Raw genomic sequence first — 21,400 nt, 5'->3', positions numbered from 1 at the left:
TTTTAGAATTGCCCCCCTCCCGTTCCAATGGAAAGCCACAAGCCAAAGGATTGCAGATTGCACCCCGAAAGGGTGCTTGTCTAGGAATGGGATGCATGACAATGAGCCACTCTCTCTGGCCTGGTCACAAGTGTGGGGAAGAACTGTTCAATCTCTATTGCCAAGCGAAACCACCACATTCTGTACTTTCAATCAGTTTGATACCGACAGAGGAACAGGGATCACTTTTAGTGCTGCCTGAGGTGCGTGCCTGGCGTTATCGTATATCTGTTTCTACAACAATGTGTCAGATCTACTTTCACATACGCATATAGGTGGCCTTTCAGGGGTACTTTCTGAGTATTTTTGTTCAATTGACCTCTTGTGGCTCATTACAGTGTAACTGGTTTCGTTTAATTTCTTGTCCCAATTTACAACTGTATCTACACCGCACTAAACTTCACAAGAGTGCAAATGTCCACTGCACATCGTATATGAGTTGACAGAAGACAAGGGAGGAGCAGCACAACGAGGAAATGCTGAGCTGTTCACTATTGTGAACGAATTTTCACAAAAGAAAACTAACTGTTGTAAGAAACTTAATAAATCCTAATTACATTACTACTCTGTGGCGAGCCAGGGCAGACTGAGGATCCCTTATATTAGAATACTCAGAAAATATCCCTGAAAAACCTCCAAATTTTGTCTGTGGAATTCGGGTACACCCTGTATTCACCACAAACCACTTTATAATGCATGATGGAGGTTACCTCATATCAGTATTGACAGTTCCCTGTACTACACAATTCGCTTATGGAAAGGGGAAATACACTCCTGGAAATGGAAAAAAGAACACATTGACACCGGTGTGTCAGACCCACCATACTTGCTCCGGACACTGCGAGAGGGCTGTACAAGCAATGATCACACGCACGGCACAGCGGACACACCAGGAACCGCGGTGTTGGCAGTCGGATGGCGCTAGCTGCGCTGCATTTGTGCACCGCCGCCGTCAGTGTCAGCCAGTTTGCCGTGGCATACGGAGCTCCATCGCAGTCTTTAACACTGGTAGCATGCCGCGACAGCGTGGACGTGAACCGTAAGTGCAGTTGACGGACATTGAGCGAGGGCGTATAGTGGGCATGCGGGAGGCCGGGTGGACGTACCGCCGAATTGCTCAACACGTGGGGCGTGAGGTCTCCACAGTACATCGATGTTGTCGCCAGTGGTCGGCGGAAGGTGCACGTGCCCGTCGACCTGGGACCGGACCGCAGCGACGCACGGATGCACGCCAAGACCGTAGGATCCTACGCAGTGCCGTAGGGGACCGCACCGCCACTTCCCAGCAAATTAGGGACACTGTTGCTCCTGGGGTATCGGCCAGGACCATTCGCAACCGTCTCCATGAAGCTGGGCTACGGTCCCGCACACCGTTAGGCCGTCTTCCGCTCACGCCCCAACATCGTGCAGCCCGCCTCCAGTGGTGTCGCGACAGGCGTGAATGGAGGGATGAATGGAGACGTGTCGTCTTCAGCGATGAGAGTCGCTTCTGCCTTGGTGCCAATGATGGTCGTATGCGTGTTTGGCGCCGTTCAGGTGAGCGCCACAATCAGGACTGCATACGACCGAGGCACACAGGGCCAACACCCGGCATCATGGTGTGGGGAGAGATCTCCTACACTGGCCGTACATCTCTGGTGATCGTCGAGGGGACACTGAATAGTGCACAGTACATCCAAACCGCCCTCGAATCCATCGTTCTACCATTCCTAGACCGGCAAGGGAACTTGCTGTTCCAACAGGACAATGCACGTCCGCATGTATCCCGTGCCACCCAACGTGCTCTAGAAGGTGTAAGTCAACTACCCTGGCCAGCAAGATCTCCGGATCTGTCCCACATTGAGCATGTTTGGGACTGGATGAAGCGTCGTCTCACGCGGTCTGCACGTCCAGCACGAACTCTGGTCCAACTGAGGCGCCAGGTGGAAATGGCATGGCGAGCCGTTCCACAGGACTACATCCAGCATCTCTACGATCGTCTCCATGGGAGAATAGCAGCCTGCATTGCTGCGAAAGGTGCATATACACTGTACTAGTGCCGATATTGTGCATACTCTGTTGCCTGTGACTATGTGCCTGTGGTTCTGTCAGTGTGATCATGTGATGTATCTGACCCCAGGAATGTGTCAATAAAGTTTCCCCTTCTTGGGACAATGAATTCACGGTGTTCTTATTTCAATTTCCAGGAGTGTATATATCATCCTATATGCCTCTGTACGTGCATAATCTCTCTTATCATCTTCTCATGATACCTATGCGAGATATACGATAGTGGGGGCAGAATATTTGCACAGTCTTCCTGGAATACAGGTTCTCTAAATTCTCCCAACAGGGTTTCGTGAGAACAACGTAATCTTTCTTACAAGGTTTCCCATGTAAATTGCCCGAGTATTTCTATAACACTATCATAAAGGCTATATAATACTGTTACGAGCCTAGCAACACGTCTCTACATTCGCTCGATGTCTGTTGTTATGACTAACTGAGAGGGACTCCAACCACTGGAAAAATTCCCTGGAATTGTCACAGTAGAGTCGTGTATAAAATTCTCTTTACAGATTCACTAAACTTGCCGAGAATCTTTCTGACAAATGTATTTTCCATTCGCCTTCTGTAATACTTATTTTATGTGAGCGTCCAATATAAGGTCGCTTACCCCTAACTATTTGTTCAGTGGGATATGCTCAAGATGTTCATCACTAATCAGATACATGCTGCAATCTTGCCGAGGCATGTCTTAATCACATTATCACTATGCCTCTGGTTTCTTGGACCATGAAAAAACGTTACCTTAAAGGTACGACAGCAACTCATTACGAACAACGTTCTTTATTCGATTACGGAGAAAACGAATTGAGTTCCAAAAGTAAAACGGCTCATCCTCTGACAGCATGAAAAATTAAGCAAAATTAAGCAATTTATGTATTGTTACTACCAATTACGCGTCTATTGCTAAAGTAAGCAAATATAATTCGATCGCTGACAGCGGTAACTACCACTGATTTCACCACACTACATCTACTGGATCATGATTCACAGTGAAACATGTGCTGCTATCGAGCAGGATGCTTAATTAATCGAAAAGGAAACCTTCTGCCGTCGCATCTGAGTCACAAAAAGTCTGGAACCAAATCATGGAATAAATATTTCGGAAACATCTGGTATCACCAATAATTTATTTAATCCAAAAGCAGATACTCGTAAAATTAGTTATCAACAAGTAATAATCTTACTCTATCAGTAAATTGTGATAAACTGCTAAAGCTGAATCTCTCTATTCAGTAGTTGGGGTGGTGTTAACAACAACGCTGTCCCTGCCATGTCTTCCAAGGCTTCATGAAAGAAACACTGTGGAATCAATTGACGTTGTAGGCGCACTACAACCCCAGCAAATCTTGGAGAGCTGTCGGGGACCGTCCAGTGATAGCGGATCACCACTACTTCCGAATTCTTACAGTATAATGCTCCGAAATGCAGTTCAATCGACAGAATACGAGATTACGTGGAAACAGCAGTCTATGGTGCAGACAGACAGCTGAGATCAGTGAGTGCTGTTGGATATGGATCACCGGTTAACAGTGAGCTGCACCTAATGTACTACTCTTTAAGACGTAAAAGAAACGTCTGGTTGCCAAGGATTCACGCAACACACACTGCAACGACTGTGTCCGATATTCTTGGATCCGCAGTTAAGCAATTTAATTCGACTTCGGTTTGAGCGGGGTTCAAATTTCTGTAGATCATCCAGAGTTAAATTTCGCCTGGTTTCCCTAAACCTACTTATATACTAGTAAATATAACTGTATCTTAACAGCCCAGACACGAAACAACATTCACTACAAATCTTCACAGTCAGGTACACGAAACAGCTCCAGTAAAGACATAAGTTTCATACTTCCCCAAGGAAAAATGCCCAAAAGCTCTGAATATATAAACCTTTTCTAATACTGGTGACAAAATCTCTACGTGACTTCCCTGTCCATAATGTCACACGATATTTACATTCTTTATGCAAGACGCCTATGCCTGCATATAAGCAATACCATGACGGCGTACTGCATGTCCCATTTTTCTGTGATTCAATTACTAGTGAAGTATTCCTTCACAGAGCCCATGTATGGGAAATTATTGGGTGACATGTCAAGACCATTATGAGGGTGGGTGGTCCCATACCTCCCACCTGAGGTGCAATGATTCACATTGTCCGTTGGATAAGTACGAACTAGCACGCAGTGGTCTTCATCTGATCGGAACGTGGAAAAAGCAATTTGATGGGCGGACATTTAGAACTTTTCATGAAGTTTGTAGGTCCTTCGCACAGCGACCAGTTTTGTAACGGTCGATACTTTTGTGTACTATTCCACGACGTAGTATCGCCTTCAGACACCCAAACTGAAGAAAAATTCCTTTCTCAGTTCACTCCCGTTGTACGTCATTCTGATCAGTCATCGACATAAGTTTGGGCACACAGACATTAAATAAGTGAATTGCTTATAATTGACTTACCTGTGCGGGTAGGGGTGCTGCGAGGGACTGCTGAGATTCGAAGTAAGACACTGTGGCGGTTTTGAGGACTCTGTCACTTTCCACCATCAACTCTTGCCCCTGCTGTAGAATTTCATTCTTGGTCCTTTGTAATTGTTGGTAGCATTCATTCGCCTCAGCGACGCTGGCCCTGCAGCTCGCGTTTGCCTCGTACATCTGCTCAACAGATACCAGTGCGTTAGTAACAAAGTAGTATACGTCACTTCTAGGCTTTAGGCCATTAAAATACCTGTGTTTGCGACATGTACCTACAATCTCATCGTTCAATAGTCTAATCGGCTTACACTTTAATTCGTCAACTGCTTCCATGATAAGGCTTCCAATAAGCAGTCTGCCTCTTAAAATACAATACTTAAGAGATGACTGATTTGAAAGGAGTTCTGGTTAGAGACACTTGTAGGATCAAGCAGAACCGAGTTACGACGGTTGAATAAATAGACGCAAAGCTACAAAATGATATGAAGGAGAACACGAGCAAAATCAGTTATAGCGAAGACCAATAGGCAACTTGCATTTATTCGAAATATTAAGTAAATACATAACGCAGTTGCAGAGAAGACCAAGAAGAAGTTGAAGTCTAAGAAGTCACAGAACGTGGAACTGTAGCTGGGAACAGCAAAACACTTTAAGGTCATGGCCGAGTTTTAATATGACGCATCCTGACAGTTTCCATCCATGTCCAACATTCCTCCACTGTATGCCAACATCTACATTTGGCAGTGATGGCTACAACGTGTACGAAGTTATATTAGAATCCAACCATGTCTTCTGCATGCTTCAATTTTTTTTTGTAAGGCAGAGCATATGCAGTATGATGCATTTTACTGGATAACGCATCACTCTGGGTGGAAGCGGTTTTAGTATCAGCGCCAAGTTATCTCTGCTCGTAACACAGCTAACTGTTGACAGCACTGGAATATGTGGCGGCTTCTCATGTTTCAATAAACATCAGCTTCTGTAGATGGTGCGATACTGGTCATAAGGTTTTAGTTACTACCTACAAGCATGAATTCAGTAGTGGTGTCAGTCCTTCTCTATGCATTCACCCTTCAGTTTCACAGATTTTCCTAATAATGGATAACTTGCTAGCAACGTTGGTTGTAGTAGTCAGAATTTTTGCTGTGCAGGAAACGTTTCACCTCTAAAAACACCAATTTTACTCCTGGATATACCGGTCATGAAAAGGTTTGTTCATCGAAGGTAACTCAAAGAAGTCACTAAATGTTGCGTGAAGAGAATACAAGAGTAGGACTCTGGGGCGGTGACACATTATTTAATTGCGCCAAGAATCAAGATTCAGTGTCCTTGTACCTGTGTCCAGCGCAGAATTGGCTTGTGTGTTGCCGTTCAGCACAGTTACCGTGTAGGAAAACTTCCCGCAACACTTTGTCTTGGCAGCCTTCTGTAAGCTCGTACGCCTCTGTGATGGTTTTCCCCTTAAAAGCTTGAAATGTTTACACCATGCCACATGGTGCAGAAATATGTGTAACACTTGGATTCAGCTGATTTTCATGAGAGCTGCTCATACGCTCAACCACCTCCTCCCCATGTGCAATGGAGAAATGAACTCTAACAGAATCAATAAAATTGTAGACGAAGAGTGAAAAGGGCTGCACACATGCTATAATTTTATAAAGTTACTAATCAGTCTTTATAATCAATGGTTACACAAAATAGTCACTAAATGAAATCTATCAACTCACTCCTAATGATAAATAAATTAAGTACCACAAAGAGATTTATTTAATCTAATTAACATGTAAATATGAGATTTACTGACCAATGCTGAACCGTTAATTTTTACTTTCAAAATCTTTTCTTATGGAATTTACTTTATTTACTAGCTATTCACTAAGAACATTAACACATTTAATCACACTAGGTAAGTGTGGAAGTAGTTGCCAGGAAGTAACTGATGGAAAATAAAGTTACCTTTAACAAATGTTCCTTGATGCAGTTACTCTCATAATTCTTGATATTGTCAAACTAACTAACGAAAAATCGTAAAATATTCTAGTATAATCGTCGATGAACAGTCTTTCTTGTGTTAACAAAGTCTGACAGCATGCAAGAAGCCGCTATCCAAGTACAGGTACTTCGAAACTTCAGGAATATATTTCCATCTAATATTAAAACCATTTCAGTCAGCCGGCCAGAGTGGCCGAGCGGTTCTAGGCGCTACAGTTTGGAACCGCGCCACCACTACGGTCGCAGGTTCGAATCCTGTCTCTGGCATGGATGTGTGTGATGTCCTTATGTTTGATGGGTTTAAGCAGTTCTAACTTCTAGGGGACTGATGACCTCAGAAGTTAAGTCCCATAGTGCTCAGAGCCATTTGAACCATGTTTCCGTCATTCCCTGCGGATTCATTAACACTGTTACGTGGTTAAGCATAGTACAAGTATTGAAAATTGGAGGCGACTAGAGTATAATGCTCACTTTACGTAGGTACGACTAGAATAGCGATCTGTCTTTCAGACTCTGTGTTTCTCTGTCAGTTTCTCAGTTTGTGATATCCTCAAAAGCATTCATCACAGATTAAATACTTACAGCATTCCCATAATTGTAATAACAGGGTCTGATATGACCAACGTCTTTATATCTGTACACAGCTCTCAATCATTCCCTGTCTCCCTCTCCACATTAGCCATACACTAGGAGACAAACTACCTGGTAACCTGCATGTGGTCCGAAACCACGATACGTTCAAGAGGGAACTAAATCCTTTACTAGTATGATTGGAGTAATTTCCTTCTCAGTATATTCCAGCTGCCTTCCGCCTGCCTCCTCCAGCTTCTCTGTGCCATTATAATACCTCTCTCGGCGCAGTAGCTAGTACACTGGACTCTCATTCGGGAGGACGACGGTTCAACCCATCGTCCGGCTATCCTGATTTTTTTCGTGATTTCCCTAAATCGCTCCAGTCAAATGCTGGGATGGTTCCTTTGAAAGGGCACGGCCGACTTCCTTCGCCATCATCCCCTAATCCGATGAGACCGATAATCTCGCTGTCTGGTCTTCTCCCCCCAAAGAACCCAAACCCCAATACCTCTCTTAGCTTCTCTCATAATTTGTGTCAAGCCATTGGCAAGAGCTATGCTTTTACCGATTGTGCTAGATGCGGCGGGGAAGCGTCGATGGAAACTGTCTTGCTACAGTCGATAACAGTGCTCTGATAACATTCTTCAAAGAATAAACTGTCTGAAACAGTCAAATGCGATTAATGTGGCACCCGTGATATTCGGTTCAGCAACTATCGGACCTTGCGCTTATTTTTATGAATTATTTCAGTTTAATACTGTGTAGTGCTGATGTACCTCAGTTCAATGCGATAATTCGTGGCAGAAAAGATGAGCCAGCTCACCTATAATAGATGTATTAAATCTTTCAACAAGAACAGAATTCTTATTAAGCCAAAGAAGTACACACACAAAATTTCTTTAACATATTTCCAGTTTCACGGAAAACGTAAACTCCGTCCTGAGACCCTAGTGGGACCATCGGTACGGACTGATCGTCATGTCATCCTCCATCATGGCGTCATTGGATGCAGTATGGAGGAGCGTGTGGTCAGGACACCGCTCTCCAGGCCGTTGCCTGTTTTCTTGACCTGGAGCCGCTGAACCCCTGTCCAGTCCTCCCTCCAAGGACACATCCTGGTGGTTCCGGGAACCGAACCTGGGACTTAAGAATTGCAGTCAGTCCCACTGACCACTCAGCTACGGAAGCGGACATTTGAAGTTTCACTGGTGACTAAAAAGAAGTGAAGCACCAGAACTGACAGTGGTGATGATGTCATTTACTCGTATTATACAGAAAGCCTTTCTGCAAAATCAGATAAGATATCGCACTATTCCACGCATCATGACGCGTACGTCACCATAGAAGCTCTAAAATTACGAATGAATCTTTATTTTATGACTGATAGGCGACAGAGGGTGAATTTAAAGGTACGATATCGATGGATGGCCGTCAATGTATACGAACAAGAAAGACAGACATACAAAATTAACATTTATGGACCATGTTAATTTCAGATTATTCAAGGTATGTCATGTTTTATATACACTGACGGAGATGGAAAGTTATATACAATGAACAGCTTTACCGAACTGTAGCAAGCTCATACTCCAGTATTTATATGCCTGTGGGATATATTGATTACAATTTCATCATTGCACAAGAATATTTTCAGTACACAAAGGAGCCAACTCAGCAGCTGATGAATGAGGTGAGTACATCGTCGCTATCAAGTGCGTCTAATGTTACTGGAACTTCTCAGGAGGAGTTTGGAACACAATATTCCCACATAACGTGCTCGTGTTGCTATCGGATTTTGAGAAAGATTGAATGATTGGCCCGAGAGGAACATGCGAACATCGTACTGAGAGCAAAGAAACGCAGCTGCCTCAATACAAGTGTGGCAGGAGGAATAGGCCAAATTTACTAAAAATATCTTTGGCATGTTTTAAGGAAATAATATATGTGATGCCGCTGAAGCTGGGGATACTAATCCTGCAATAGAATAAATAAAGAACATTCTTTGAATACCTAAGTCAGCATATAGATAATAACGTAGCATATTTCTACTCTTTGCATAGCACCAAACGAACAGTCAAGTTTAAAATATGGTTTTGGAGAACCTAGTCACGCCTGGCAGCTGGCCCTCGTCATAAGTGAATGCAATGTAGACGAAAAGGCGCCTCATCATTTGACAACACAATCGACGATTAGTCAGTGGAAGCAATCACAACTTTCAAGCACTTAGGAGTATCTCTCCAGAGCGACAGATAAGTCTAGTTTGGGGGGAAACCATATGCCGAACTAGGAATCATTGAAAGAACGACAGCAAAGTGTAATTTGCCCACGAAGCTGCTCTGCAGTCTAACACACAAACATTCTAAATTTGTTTACACTGAAAACGAATAAAATAATATGACTAAAGATGGGAATGGTATGATTCGTGCAACAATGTATATCATGACGCTGTTTGTGGTCTGTCGCTGGAGCTCATCTCACAATAAGCGCTTGAGGGTAGGAAAGGAGGGTGCAGGGATGTCTGCGAGTTTATGGTCCCGTCGACGACGATCTCATTAGAGATATAGCACAAGCTCGAATTGGGCAGTAGAGGGGAAGTAGTCGACCATATCTTTTTCGAAATAATCATCCCCATATTTCCTTCAAGGGAGTAAATAACGTTCTGACTATCGGTATTCATTATGTATTAACAATATTAAAACATTATAAACTTATTTTTCTATGTGGAACACCAAAGCGTCGATCTATCGTGCACTGAGACCATGTCCGAACAGTTTTAGGAGAGAAACTGATCTCCAATTCCAAATTTCTTCAGATACTCTGCATTCCTTACACCGAGCGAGGTAGCGCCATCGTTAGCACACTGGACTCGCATTCGCGAGGACTACGATTCAGACACTGTCCGACCATCCTAACTTAGGTCCTCCGTGATTTCCTAAACTCTTTACGGCAAGTGTCGGGATAGTTCCTTTCAAAGGCCATGGTCGATTTCCTTAAACATCCCTCTTTCATTAGAGGTTTTACCCCGTCTCTAATTACCTTCATGTTGATGGGACGTTAAACACTAATCTTCATTCCTTTTTCATTTTTGCACTCTTAAAAAGGAAGGAATACATCGCAAAAATTACAATCTATTACTGCTACCTTTTCACTACGCTCCACAAACATAAGTTTATGCAACATTTGTCCGTGATTTGTCGTATGGGCATAATTAGGATACTAACCAATTTTGAATTCCTTAACTTGTCTAATTTTTCCATGGATATTATTCACGAAAGTTTTTGTGTGTGGTGTTTCTTAATGCAGGGTGAAAGTATGCAGAACTGTTAAAGATTAAAAAATAACACCGTGCTTACGTACTTATACGTTTCTCATTGTTGTCCTTCGATGGGAGGAAATATTGTATAGTCTGACTGCGTTCGGTATTTTTTGTACAGTTTGCTCCTTACATTCGTAGTCTTAAGTATGTGGCCTTCGGAAACACTGTCCCAGGTACAACTCATTTCTTTGTTCATGTGAGCTACGGAAAAAAAGATAGCCCATCACATCCAAAGAACTGGCTGTAGGAAACAGCTGAGAAATATTTAGCACTAATAACGCCCTGCTTGTGAATAAGCATTTCCATCCACTGCAGCAAAAGACGAATGAAACTGTGGACAAAGTAATAGATGTGAAACGCAGATCTTGCCTACATAGGCACCGTACAGCAGTCTGATGTAAAGCCTTTTTCACACAAGCGAATTTCTTGTGTCAGTCGACAACTCGGGTAAAGTGAGTCTACTGCAGCGCCTTTGGCGTTTAATTCCTGTAGTAAGACACATTTATGAAGTGATCAGATAGCATTTTTGGCAAAGGGATCCCCATTTGGGATTGTTCGGCCACCTAGTGATTAGAATATCACAACACCCAGTCCCCAGGCGGATAAAATCTCCGAGCCGCCCCGGAATAGAACCTGAGGCCCATATCTGTGTTTACACGTCAGCGCCAAAATTGCGTTTGTTGTCAGTGCTGTCTGCTACGCAGTTCGGTGCCAGAATAGTGACAATGAGGTCCCTGCCATTCTTCCGAAAAGTCAAAATATAGCAAAAGCATGCAGGAACTATGGGTTTATCAAGACACAAAGCAAAATTTATAGTGAGTGTTCTTTACACACGTTATATAGTAATTTCTCCTGACAGCTAAGAATATAAGTAATAGAGAAAGGGGCAAAAACAGTGAAATTAGAGTTTAATGTCCTGTCGATAGCGAGATCATTAGAGACCGAGCACAGGCACGGCTTGAGAAAGAATGGGGAAGGTAATCGGACGTGTACTTTCCGAAGGAACTCTCACGGCACTTGTTGTGAGCGATTTAGGAAAATCACGGCAAATCTAAATGTCGGTGGCCGGACAGCTGACCCAGCGTTCTCCCGAATACGAGCCCAGTGAGCTCACCATGCGCCACCTCGCTCGTTGAGAAAGTGTCGCCACATATTTCAAAACATCAATATTTATTTGCTTCAGAAAATGTACATAACAAAGCCATCTAACAATAGTTAGGGGACAGCACTTTTTGTATTTCACTTTATCCTTTGTGTATGTTTTTCATTTTTAACCGCTAAATAACATACAAAACTATTTCGTCCTTGGAAAGCGTTAACCTTTTCGCTGTTGAAACCATTTTCATTTTAAAAATTAATATATAAACGTTCTTCTTTCTGCAATCTATTTCTTGATCCCATGTTGTATACCATAAGTAACATTTTACTATGAGATATTTGGTCTCTCTTGTGGGAGAACACTGATGAGAACAATATAAAGTCCCGTGAAATGTTTACACAGAAGCACAAAAACATATCAAACAATAAAATAAATATTAAGAAGACTCAATATCCATTTCTGTAACATGAGTGAGCAAGGAGAGAATTGGTTAACTACTTGACGTAAGCAGACAATGCCTCTGTCCCTTGTTTGTGCACATACGCACACTTCTGCATACTCAGGATCTTGGAACTGTACTCTAGGCAGAGTCAGCTAATCTTTGACGTCACCGAAACACATGTGAGTTGACTGATGACTAATTGACACGCTAGCATATGACGCGCGCTCACCCAGAGGAACGGATTCGGACGAGAAAGTCGCTCGTGTGATACAGGCTTACAGGACTACGACGAAGGTAGCCGCGTGATGTCGAGCGCTCCTGGGAAAAGGAACACACTTGTCAGCATTATACACAAGCTTTCTCATGTTTCTACTTTATTTTTTTTCGGTTTTTTCTTTACTTTTGCTATATTTTTCCTATTCTTTCTGACTGTTTCGTAGAACAACTATCTTTTGATGGAGAATTTATTATTCCCCTTAACCAGTGCCATGCTTTCTGTCGGCATGCCATTACTGTCAGTTGACAGACGAGTTGTGTTGACAGGGCTGACGTAGCGGAACTAATACAATTGGTATAATTAATTCCAGTATCGCTATTACTATTATTATTATTATTATTATAATTATTATATCACCAGTTGTCTGTTATGTATATCAGATGATCAAAAAGTCATTATAAATTTGAAAACTTGATAAATCGCGGAATAATGTAGATACAGAGGTAAAAATTGACACATGCTTGGAATGACATTGGGTTTTATTAGAACCGAAAAAAAAACAAAGTATTGCTAGACGCGTAAAAGATCTCTTGCGCGCGTCGTTTGGTGATGATCGTGTGCTCAGCCGCCACTTTCGTCATGCTTGGCCTCCCAGGTCCCCAGACCTCAGTCCATGCGATTATTGGCTTTGGGGTTACCTGAAGTCGCAAGTGTATAGTGATCGACCGACATCTCTAGGGATGCTGAAAGACAACATACGACGCTAATGCCTCACCGTAACTCCGGACATGCTTTACAGTGCTGTTCACAACATTATTCCTCGACTACAGCTGTTGTTAACGAATGATAATGGACATATTGAGCATTTCCTGTAAAGCACATCATCTTTGTTTTGTCTTACTTTGTTATGCTAATTATTGCTATTCTGATCAGATGAAGCGTCATCTGTCGGACATTTTTTGAACGTTTGTATTCTTTGGTTCTAATAAAACCCCATGTCATTCGAAGTATGTGTGTCAATTTGTACCTCTATATCTACATTATTCCGTGATTTATTCAGTTTTCAAATTTATACTGATTTCTTGATCACCTGGTACATAGGAGCAGTCACACAGGAGTGGCATAGTACCACGTGAAATAGTTTTCATGGCACAGTCTGATTTTAAATACCTTCCATTTGTTATTCATTTAGCTTCTCCGAAGATGACCTGCAATTACGAGCAAAGAAGCTGGAAAATAGAGGCAAAGATTTAATCTGAGGTTATCTGCAATCCAAGGCGGTGGGCTTAGATTGTAAGCATTTCACTACTAACATAGTTATAAATATTAAAACTATAGAAGAACCACGAAATTTTAATTACTTCGGGCACGACGTATGTTACTGCGAGACAAGTGATGTTACCAGTGGAAGAAGCATATTTCAATGAACGTGTCGTACACTTAACAAGGAATTAAAGGAGATGCGTGGAAATAAATATAAATAAAGTTCTAGAGGTGATGACAGTCCAGACTCTGTTAGCCTCAGCTGTATTTACAAAATAACTATCGAACGAATAACAGCAAATGGAACCATATCTCTCCGATTTGGAGGTGTATCACCTGACGTGAATACGATGTGGGATTGCGTCTGGTGTAGGTTTAATCCTTTTGATCCGAATCGCTGAATGAGTATAATTCACGAAAGTATGGGTCTCTAAATCAGTCGTAAATAGTTGTTTAGTTATTTCGAACTAAATTTTCACCTCTAGGTCATACAGTTCCTTAGTGGGGTATAAAATGACTTCAGAACAACGGGGCGGATGGTTCTACGAACACTTTATTTACTATAAGGAATTCTACGCGAGCGTCTTGCTCATCATAATCTTCTTCTGAAGATTCTCTTGGTAGTCTTATGTTATCCACATTAAATAATTTGCCTGGTCAAAAATATATGTTTTCTGAATGCTCCAGATATTGTGGCTATAACAGTCAATTCGGTGGAAGACATTTGCTCTACTTCAATCATATGGCTTGTATGCCTATATCCAATAGAAGTGAGCTAGCCACAGTCAGCTGAATAGAAAACAAAAGTCTACGCCAATTAAAAGTCAAAAGTACAATCAAGAAAACACCGAAATCCATTGTGAAAAAATAGCAACTCTAAGTGATAAATAACAGAATTTTCAGTGCCAAATTTTATTTTGCTCTTGGTGTGTGTGGCTACCTTCGACACTTCATGTTTATACCGAAAGAAAAGCAATCTACATATTACGGCTAGTTTCTGTAGTTTATTTATCCGAAGCAGACGCATTTCGTTCTTTTTCAACAAAGCATCGTCAGTGATGTTTCGGTTCTTCTCAGTGTTTATTATCGATAGGTCCATATCTGTTTCCCTGTAGACAGCTTCCGGCCCATCGTTGTGGTTTTCTTCTCGTGGAGCGGGACGTATGACCTTTGGTGTTCACAGGATGAGAAAATGTTGCGCAAACAGTAATCAAGTTTATTGCTCTTACGTAGATAGTAAATCAGTATTTTTATATTTGGTATTGTGACCACAATACGAATGAATCAAATGTGGTATTATAAACTGACCTTTCTTTCCGTCTTCTGACTTTGGATGCTAAAGTCAGCAGCTGTTTACTTTCCATATACTCACAACTAATTGGACCTGACCTGTGAGACTATCGAGATTCAAATACAACTCTTCGTACAAAATAGTTGTTAACTCTCATGAGACATATCAAGGAATAAGCATCTAACGTGCCAGGCGTGAAAACTGCAACACCAGGAAGGACACCAAATAACGAAAGTTTACGTGTTACGCGCAGACAATAGAATAGAAAGAATATATTGTTAAATTTTTAGTTGATGTGGGAGTGCAAAGGTGATGAACTTAGTACACATAGCTGCGAACCCTGATAGCAGCAATGGCTTCACCGTAGTTGGGCATAGAGTCGAAATGAGGGTGGATGACAGATCGGGTGCGTCATTCCATGCTGCTTCAATTCTATTCTAGCACTCATTAATCGTACTGGCTGGCTTGTAATGGCGCACCAGTCTCTTGGCAACCTTCCTGCCTCTGTCGAATACCGACACATAGTGATAGACGTTTCTCCTTCTCACACGGGGCACAACCCGATATCCTCACATACAATCAACATCCAAGCGTTATTTGTGAATGAGAAACCATTATGTGAGAGATATGGAAAATGTGCTCCTCAGGGCAACAGTCGAACGCCTTCTGTACTGAAACAGGTCATGATAACACGGAAAATATAACGACTTAATGTTATTTTGCCGAATTTTAACGGCAAGCAACGAAGGGGGGCACAGTCACTCGCCTGAAATCGTCAGAAAAGTAGCGGCTGCTGTCAAGATACAGTCGTGTTGTAATTCCAGTGGTACCCCTTAAAATTACACCAGGTACTGGGTAGGCATGGAAATGACGAATGAAATCTGGCAACGTTCGTTCTCCTCGGAGTTTCCACATACAGATACGTCCATTGCGCCATGTAGTCAGCATCGGGATTCACCTTAAAAAACGGCATGCTGCCGCTCCTTTGCCCAGTGTAGTCGATGCGCTTCTCTCAGCTGCCGCAACAATGGTCGCCATAATGGCAGGCGGTGGTTCTCCAGACGTCGTCGCACTGTCCGTGTGTATTACTAGTCTCGCTGCAAACAAGTCCGTTCCCTGACTCGCGGTACGTGACGTGGCAGTACGATCCCGTACTGCCGAGCGAACAATATGTCTGTGTACGCCAGTAGCGAGGGGGACTGAAATTCTGTATTGCGCTGAATATGGCAATCTGGAACCCATCGTCCCCATACGTACAAGACAGCCCTGGGACCCCGACCCGCTTGAATAGCAATATAGCGGAGCGATACACCACAGTCTCGATAGGTCACGATAGTGGAAGATTTTTCTCCTCCTTAGGCAAAGCATAATACGAGCTCCTCACAAGAAAAACAATACTCAAATGCGATTTGTGAATGTCAACTTCATTTACAAAAAGACTGCAAATGTCGTTACTCCCACCTACTTTGTATGGTTGCACTGAAGAGCGAATCATTTGCATGTAGTAGATTTCACACCAGTATGAAGCATGTTGCAAACCACATTCGTAGTGTTGCAATTTTCATGGACTGAAGTAAATTAATGTTTAAAGCTCTCTAGAGCCAGTAATGTGAGACACTGTTTCAAAAAGGGAACGGCCGAAATATTGGTACACATTCCTAACCGCTATTCTTACTGAAGAGTTGATGAACAGTCCGAACTGGTAAAATTTCTTGGCTGCATTTGAAGAGTTATATTCCATCAGAACAGTGCACGTCAGTGTTTTGTAAGGAATCCACACATATTAGGAAAATATATGTATATATGTGTACAGGGTGGTCAGAAACAGACTCAAAAGCTTGTAAGTGTGTTGCAAAATAAGTTGTACTGAGAAACAATTGTTAAGAAAGAAATTCGAAACGTTGCACTATTTCCGAGTTAATGAATTATGATGGTAGCCAATCAGGCCGTTGCGCGTGCAAATTCAAGTGGCCCACCAGATACAATTAGTGTCTGTTGTTCTCATAGCGTAGATGGTAGCGCACGAGACTGTTCAGCATTTGGATCGAGATCCATCCTTATTACCGTCCCATGTCCAATTTTTGTATCGCTCTCGTCTCTGGTATTAGGGAATCAAATGAAGAACACGTTCGGCGATGCCTTCTCTGGAGGGACACTTGAACTTGAGCGAGCAACAATCTGATTGGCTTACTTCAATGCCAATTAACTCGGAAAAGGCACAGCGTATCAAAACTTTTTCTTATCAATTATTTCGGAGCACGACCTACCCTGCAACATTCTTACACGCTTTTCAGACTTTTTATGGCCACCGAATGTATATGTATATAAACTAACGAAAAAAAAACCGCAACATCAAGAAGGAGTTGAGCAACATAAACGAATATTGGTAGGCAGTTTTCTACATCTGAAAGATGGTGTCAGTAGGGAGGCAACAACGACGCGGCCCAACATTCCATTGTTGCCAGATGTATCCAAGATGGCGGCCGTGACGTAACAGACACACCCCCTGTAATGTCATCCAAGATGGCGCCCATGACGTCACAAACACACCCCCAGTGACGTCAATCAAGGTGGCCGATTTTGGCGGGAAGTTCGAATTTTGCCCAGAAGAAGGTGAATTGGGCTGCCTCCACTAACCTATCCCCTCCCCCCCCCCCAGAAAACGGCGGAAAGTTCAAATTCCAACATGATAATGCGTTACACCTAGGAAAATGGCGGGAAAAAGAGACTTGTCTTTATTATTTCACCAATATCAAGCATACGTGTCCACAACGAGCTCCAGAGCCCAACTGGCTTAGTTCATATCCTCGCCACCAGAGACAGCCACCATGATATCAGTCATGATGCAAGTAGCGGTATTGAAGATGATGGCACCCACTGTGTACACTGCGAGTTCCACAGCCCAACTGACTTAGTTCATATTGTGCCCGCCAGAGGGTGCTACTGTGTAGTCACGCGTTGACACATGATAGTTCGCTCTCTCTTGTGCACGCATTATAACTGGACACACGACGCGACACCAGCCCGCAGGCAGCCAACCACTTATGTCATATACCCTCGGCTGCCATCTCCATACACGCACCAGACATAGTCTTCTATAAATATACTAACTAAAGTAACACCGACATCGTGCATCGAAGTTATCAATTACCTAAGTACTTAATTTCATTTCATTTTAATCATATACAATAACTCAATTTACAATATCAATATTCAATGATCAAATGAGAAGTTCCACATTTTCCCACTATTAGCACTATTAGCACGATGACCTAGCACCCCCACCCCTATAATGCTGCACCCCTATTGGCTACTGCATTAGTTACGTCATTCGACCTGAAATGGGTAAGAAAAAGTGTTCACTATACTTTCAACTACCTGGTTTCAACTGCGTTTCAAGGACCAGATCGCCACCTCTTCCTAGGAACCGCCGCTGAGTTTGAATTCTGGGAGTAATGAAAGGTCACTTGGGCTTTCGCTACCAGCCTAAGAAAATTGTTGCAAAAGAAGCTCACCACCACTAACCTAAGTCTCCAGGGCAGAACCTCTTCGTAGGGGTTGCTGGTAAAAGGACTCAGCCCACGTTTGGCTGATGGAGAGAGGAAGGAATGTACTTTATTTATTTGGGCGCAATTTATTTAGGGATGGAGTATACATATCACAGAACACACACTCTGACATGCCCCACAGCATCTGCAAAGTACTCCTACATAACTTATGTATAAGACTCTACACACACGCTTCCTAATTGTAAACCATCAAAAATAATGCATTGCACAGCCTACAGACTTGCGAACCACTCGTAAATAATGCAATACATTTACGTCCAGATAGCCAAACAACTCCTAAATTATCGAAATAATAATTCATCTAAAACACTCTGCTTCCAAATCGTGAACTGTCTAAATCATACACCACTCTTTATTTAAACATTTAGAGGTAGCACCACCACCAAGTGCATTCGCCACTGAGTCAATAGCCAAACTGACTTAGTTCAAATCGATGCCACTAGAGGACGCTGTAGTGACGTTAGATGGTGACGCAAGTACCGTAATCTAACATGGCGCCACCTAATGGCTTCACCACGAGCTCCATACCCCAACTGGCTCAGTACATTTCGTCGCCGCCAGAGGACACCACCATGACACCAGCTCATGACGCAAGTACAGTTATCCATGATGGCAGCAAACGGTGTGTTCTCCACGACGTCTAGTACTCAGTACCACCAGCAGAGGACGCTGTCGTCCGTTTCCTGACGTAAACCAAGATGGTTAGGAAAAATGGTGGCAAGACGACTCAGCCTGCTCTCGGCTGCTGGGGAGAGTAAGGACTGACTGCGCTCTATTTATTTTGAAACAACTTATTTAACGATAAACTATATCTATCACACTGATACAAAAGATCCACCCTGATGTGCCTGGGGCCATGTTACACAGCCTACAGACACGCAACCATGTCGTAATTTCAATAGACAATAGCAAACTGCCCCTAAGTAATTCTTCACACTGATTTGTAGACACACTGAGTAATTATAAACTGTCCAAATAGCGCATAACACGGCATACAGTGCCCCTCTCGAAATAATGCAAACAATGCTCGCAAGCACAGACCACCGAATTTTTTATTATGTTCTCAATATCGGTCAACGATCACGTTTTGTTTATGCAAGTTGCAAACTATTGCCGCTGGAGGGTTCCGAATTTTAGCGTGTAACATGGCAGTGTGTAAAGTAAATATGTCGGTTCGTGAGTAACAGCATGCTGTAATCGAATTTCTAACCACAGAAAACGTGCCTCCAATAGATACGCAGAAGAATGAAAGCTGTGTACGGTGATGATTGTATCGACATCAGTAATGTAAGACGTTGTATTCTTTGTGCTCATAATGAAGTAAACGGTGGTGCTAACCTCAACAGGTCTGACGGGTCAAATAATGGACGAATGCATACAATAATGGTGGCCACGGCGTGCCAAAATTCACACGTGCAAGGACTGCCGGCCAAGGCGGCCTAAGGCTCGCAATGCATCGGCTCTGCTTATTGCTTCCAGACAGTACCCGGTACAGCGCAACATTTCATTTACTATTGCTGCGTGGCATTTTCCGTTCGTCATAACTCTCTTTAGTTTCGGAAAATCGTCGTGTCAGCACTGCTTACTCCTCGCTATTTGTTCGTCATATGAAGAACGTTCACAGCTCCTGTGGATGTTCGCACAAAATAAAGCAGTCTGGCGATGTATCGTCACAAACCTTTAAAAATTAATTAGAATGACAGAAGAGAGGGGTGAGAATTTTCTATACATACCGAGTGATCAAAAAGTCAGTATAAATTTGAAAACTGAATAAATCACGGAATAATGTAGATAGACAGGTACAAATTGACACATATGCTTGGAATGACATGGGGTTTTATTAGAATCAAAAAAATACAAAAGTTCAAAAAAGTCCGACAGATGGTGCTTCATCTGATCAGAATAGCAATAATTAGCATAACAAAATAAGACAAAGCTATGATGATAATCTTTAGAGGAAATGCTCAATATGTCCACCATCATTCCTCAACAATAACTGCAGTCGAGGAATAATGTTGCGAACAGCATTGTAAAGCATGTCCGGAGTTATGGTGAGGCATTGGCGTCGGATGTTGTCTTTCAGCATCCCTAGAGATGTCGGTCGATCACGATACACTTGCTACTTCAGGTACCCCGAAAGCCAATAATGCACGGACTGAGGTCTGTAGACCTGGGAGGTCAAGCATGACGAAAGTGGCGGCTGAGCACGTGATCATCACCAAACGAAGCGGCAAGAGATCTTCCACGCGTCTAGCAATATGGGGTGGGGCGCCATCCTGCATAAACATTGTACGTTCCAGCAGGCGTTTATCAGCCAGGCTGGGGGTGATGCGATTCTGTAACATATCGGCGTACCTCTCGCCCGTCACGGTAGCAGCTACAAAACCAGAATCACGCATTTCCTCGAAGAAAAAAGGCCCGAAAACGGCAGATGTGGTAAATCCAACCCATACCGTGACTTCGTCGTCTTGCAATGGAGTTTTCACGATAGTTCCAGGATTTTCGGTAGCCTAAATTTTGCAGTTGTGGGCATTGACATACCCTCGGAGCGTGAAATGGGCTTCGTCGGTCCACAACAAGTTACTCAACCAATCTTGGTCTTCCGCCATCTTTTGAAGCGCCCACACCACAAATGCCCTCCGCTTCACTAAATCACCAGGTAACAGTTCACGATGCCGATACGGATAGCATCGGAGGGTACGCCTCAGTGCCAAACAAACAGTAGTGTATGGAATGCCGGTGCGACGTGCGAATGCACGAGCACTGACTTCCCCGTGCATAGACGAACCCGCTACAGTCTCCATTTCTTCCTGAACTGTCTCAGCAGCATTACGCCTTGCGCTCGGACGGCCACTATGGGTTCTATCGTCTAAACAACGCGTGGCTTCGAACTCCCAAATCATTCTCGCCACAGCTGCATTTGTCAACGGACCTTTACCCGTTCGAATCCCCTTCCTATGGCGATAGGATCGTAACGCTGAACTAGCACATCCCCCATTCCGATAATACAGTTTCACTAAAAGCGCCTTTTCAGGTAACGTCATCATGCTGCGACTGATGGCGCATCTGATTCTCTGT

General features: G+C 43.0%; 1 protein-coding gene across 1 annotated transcript in view; it reads right to left on the bottom strand.

The window, feature by feature from the left end:
- The window catches only part of LOC126298888 (rho GTPase-activating protein 45-like), a 610,977-nt gene that overhangs the window by 98,305 nt on the left and 491,272 nt on the right, over nt 1-21,400 (bottom strand). Inside the window, exon 9 of the mRNA XM_049990422.1 lies at nt 4,546-4,740. Within this exon, the coding sequence (XP_049846379.1) occupies nt 4,546-4,740 (195 nt within the window). The remainder of the gene's footprint in view (nt 1-4,545; nt 4,741-21,400) is intronic.

Source organism: Schistocerca gregaria, chromosome X (assembly GCF_023897955.1).
Source record: "Schistocerca gregaria isolate iqSchGreg1 chromosome X, iqSchGreg1.2, whole genome shotgun sequence".
Taxonomy (NCBI): domain Eukaryota; kingdom Metazoa; phylum Arthropoda; class Insecta; order Orthoptera; family Acrididae; genus Schistocerca; species Schistocerca gregaria.
This window is presented reverse-complemented; position numbering and strand designations above follow the sequence as displayed.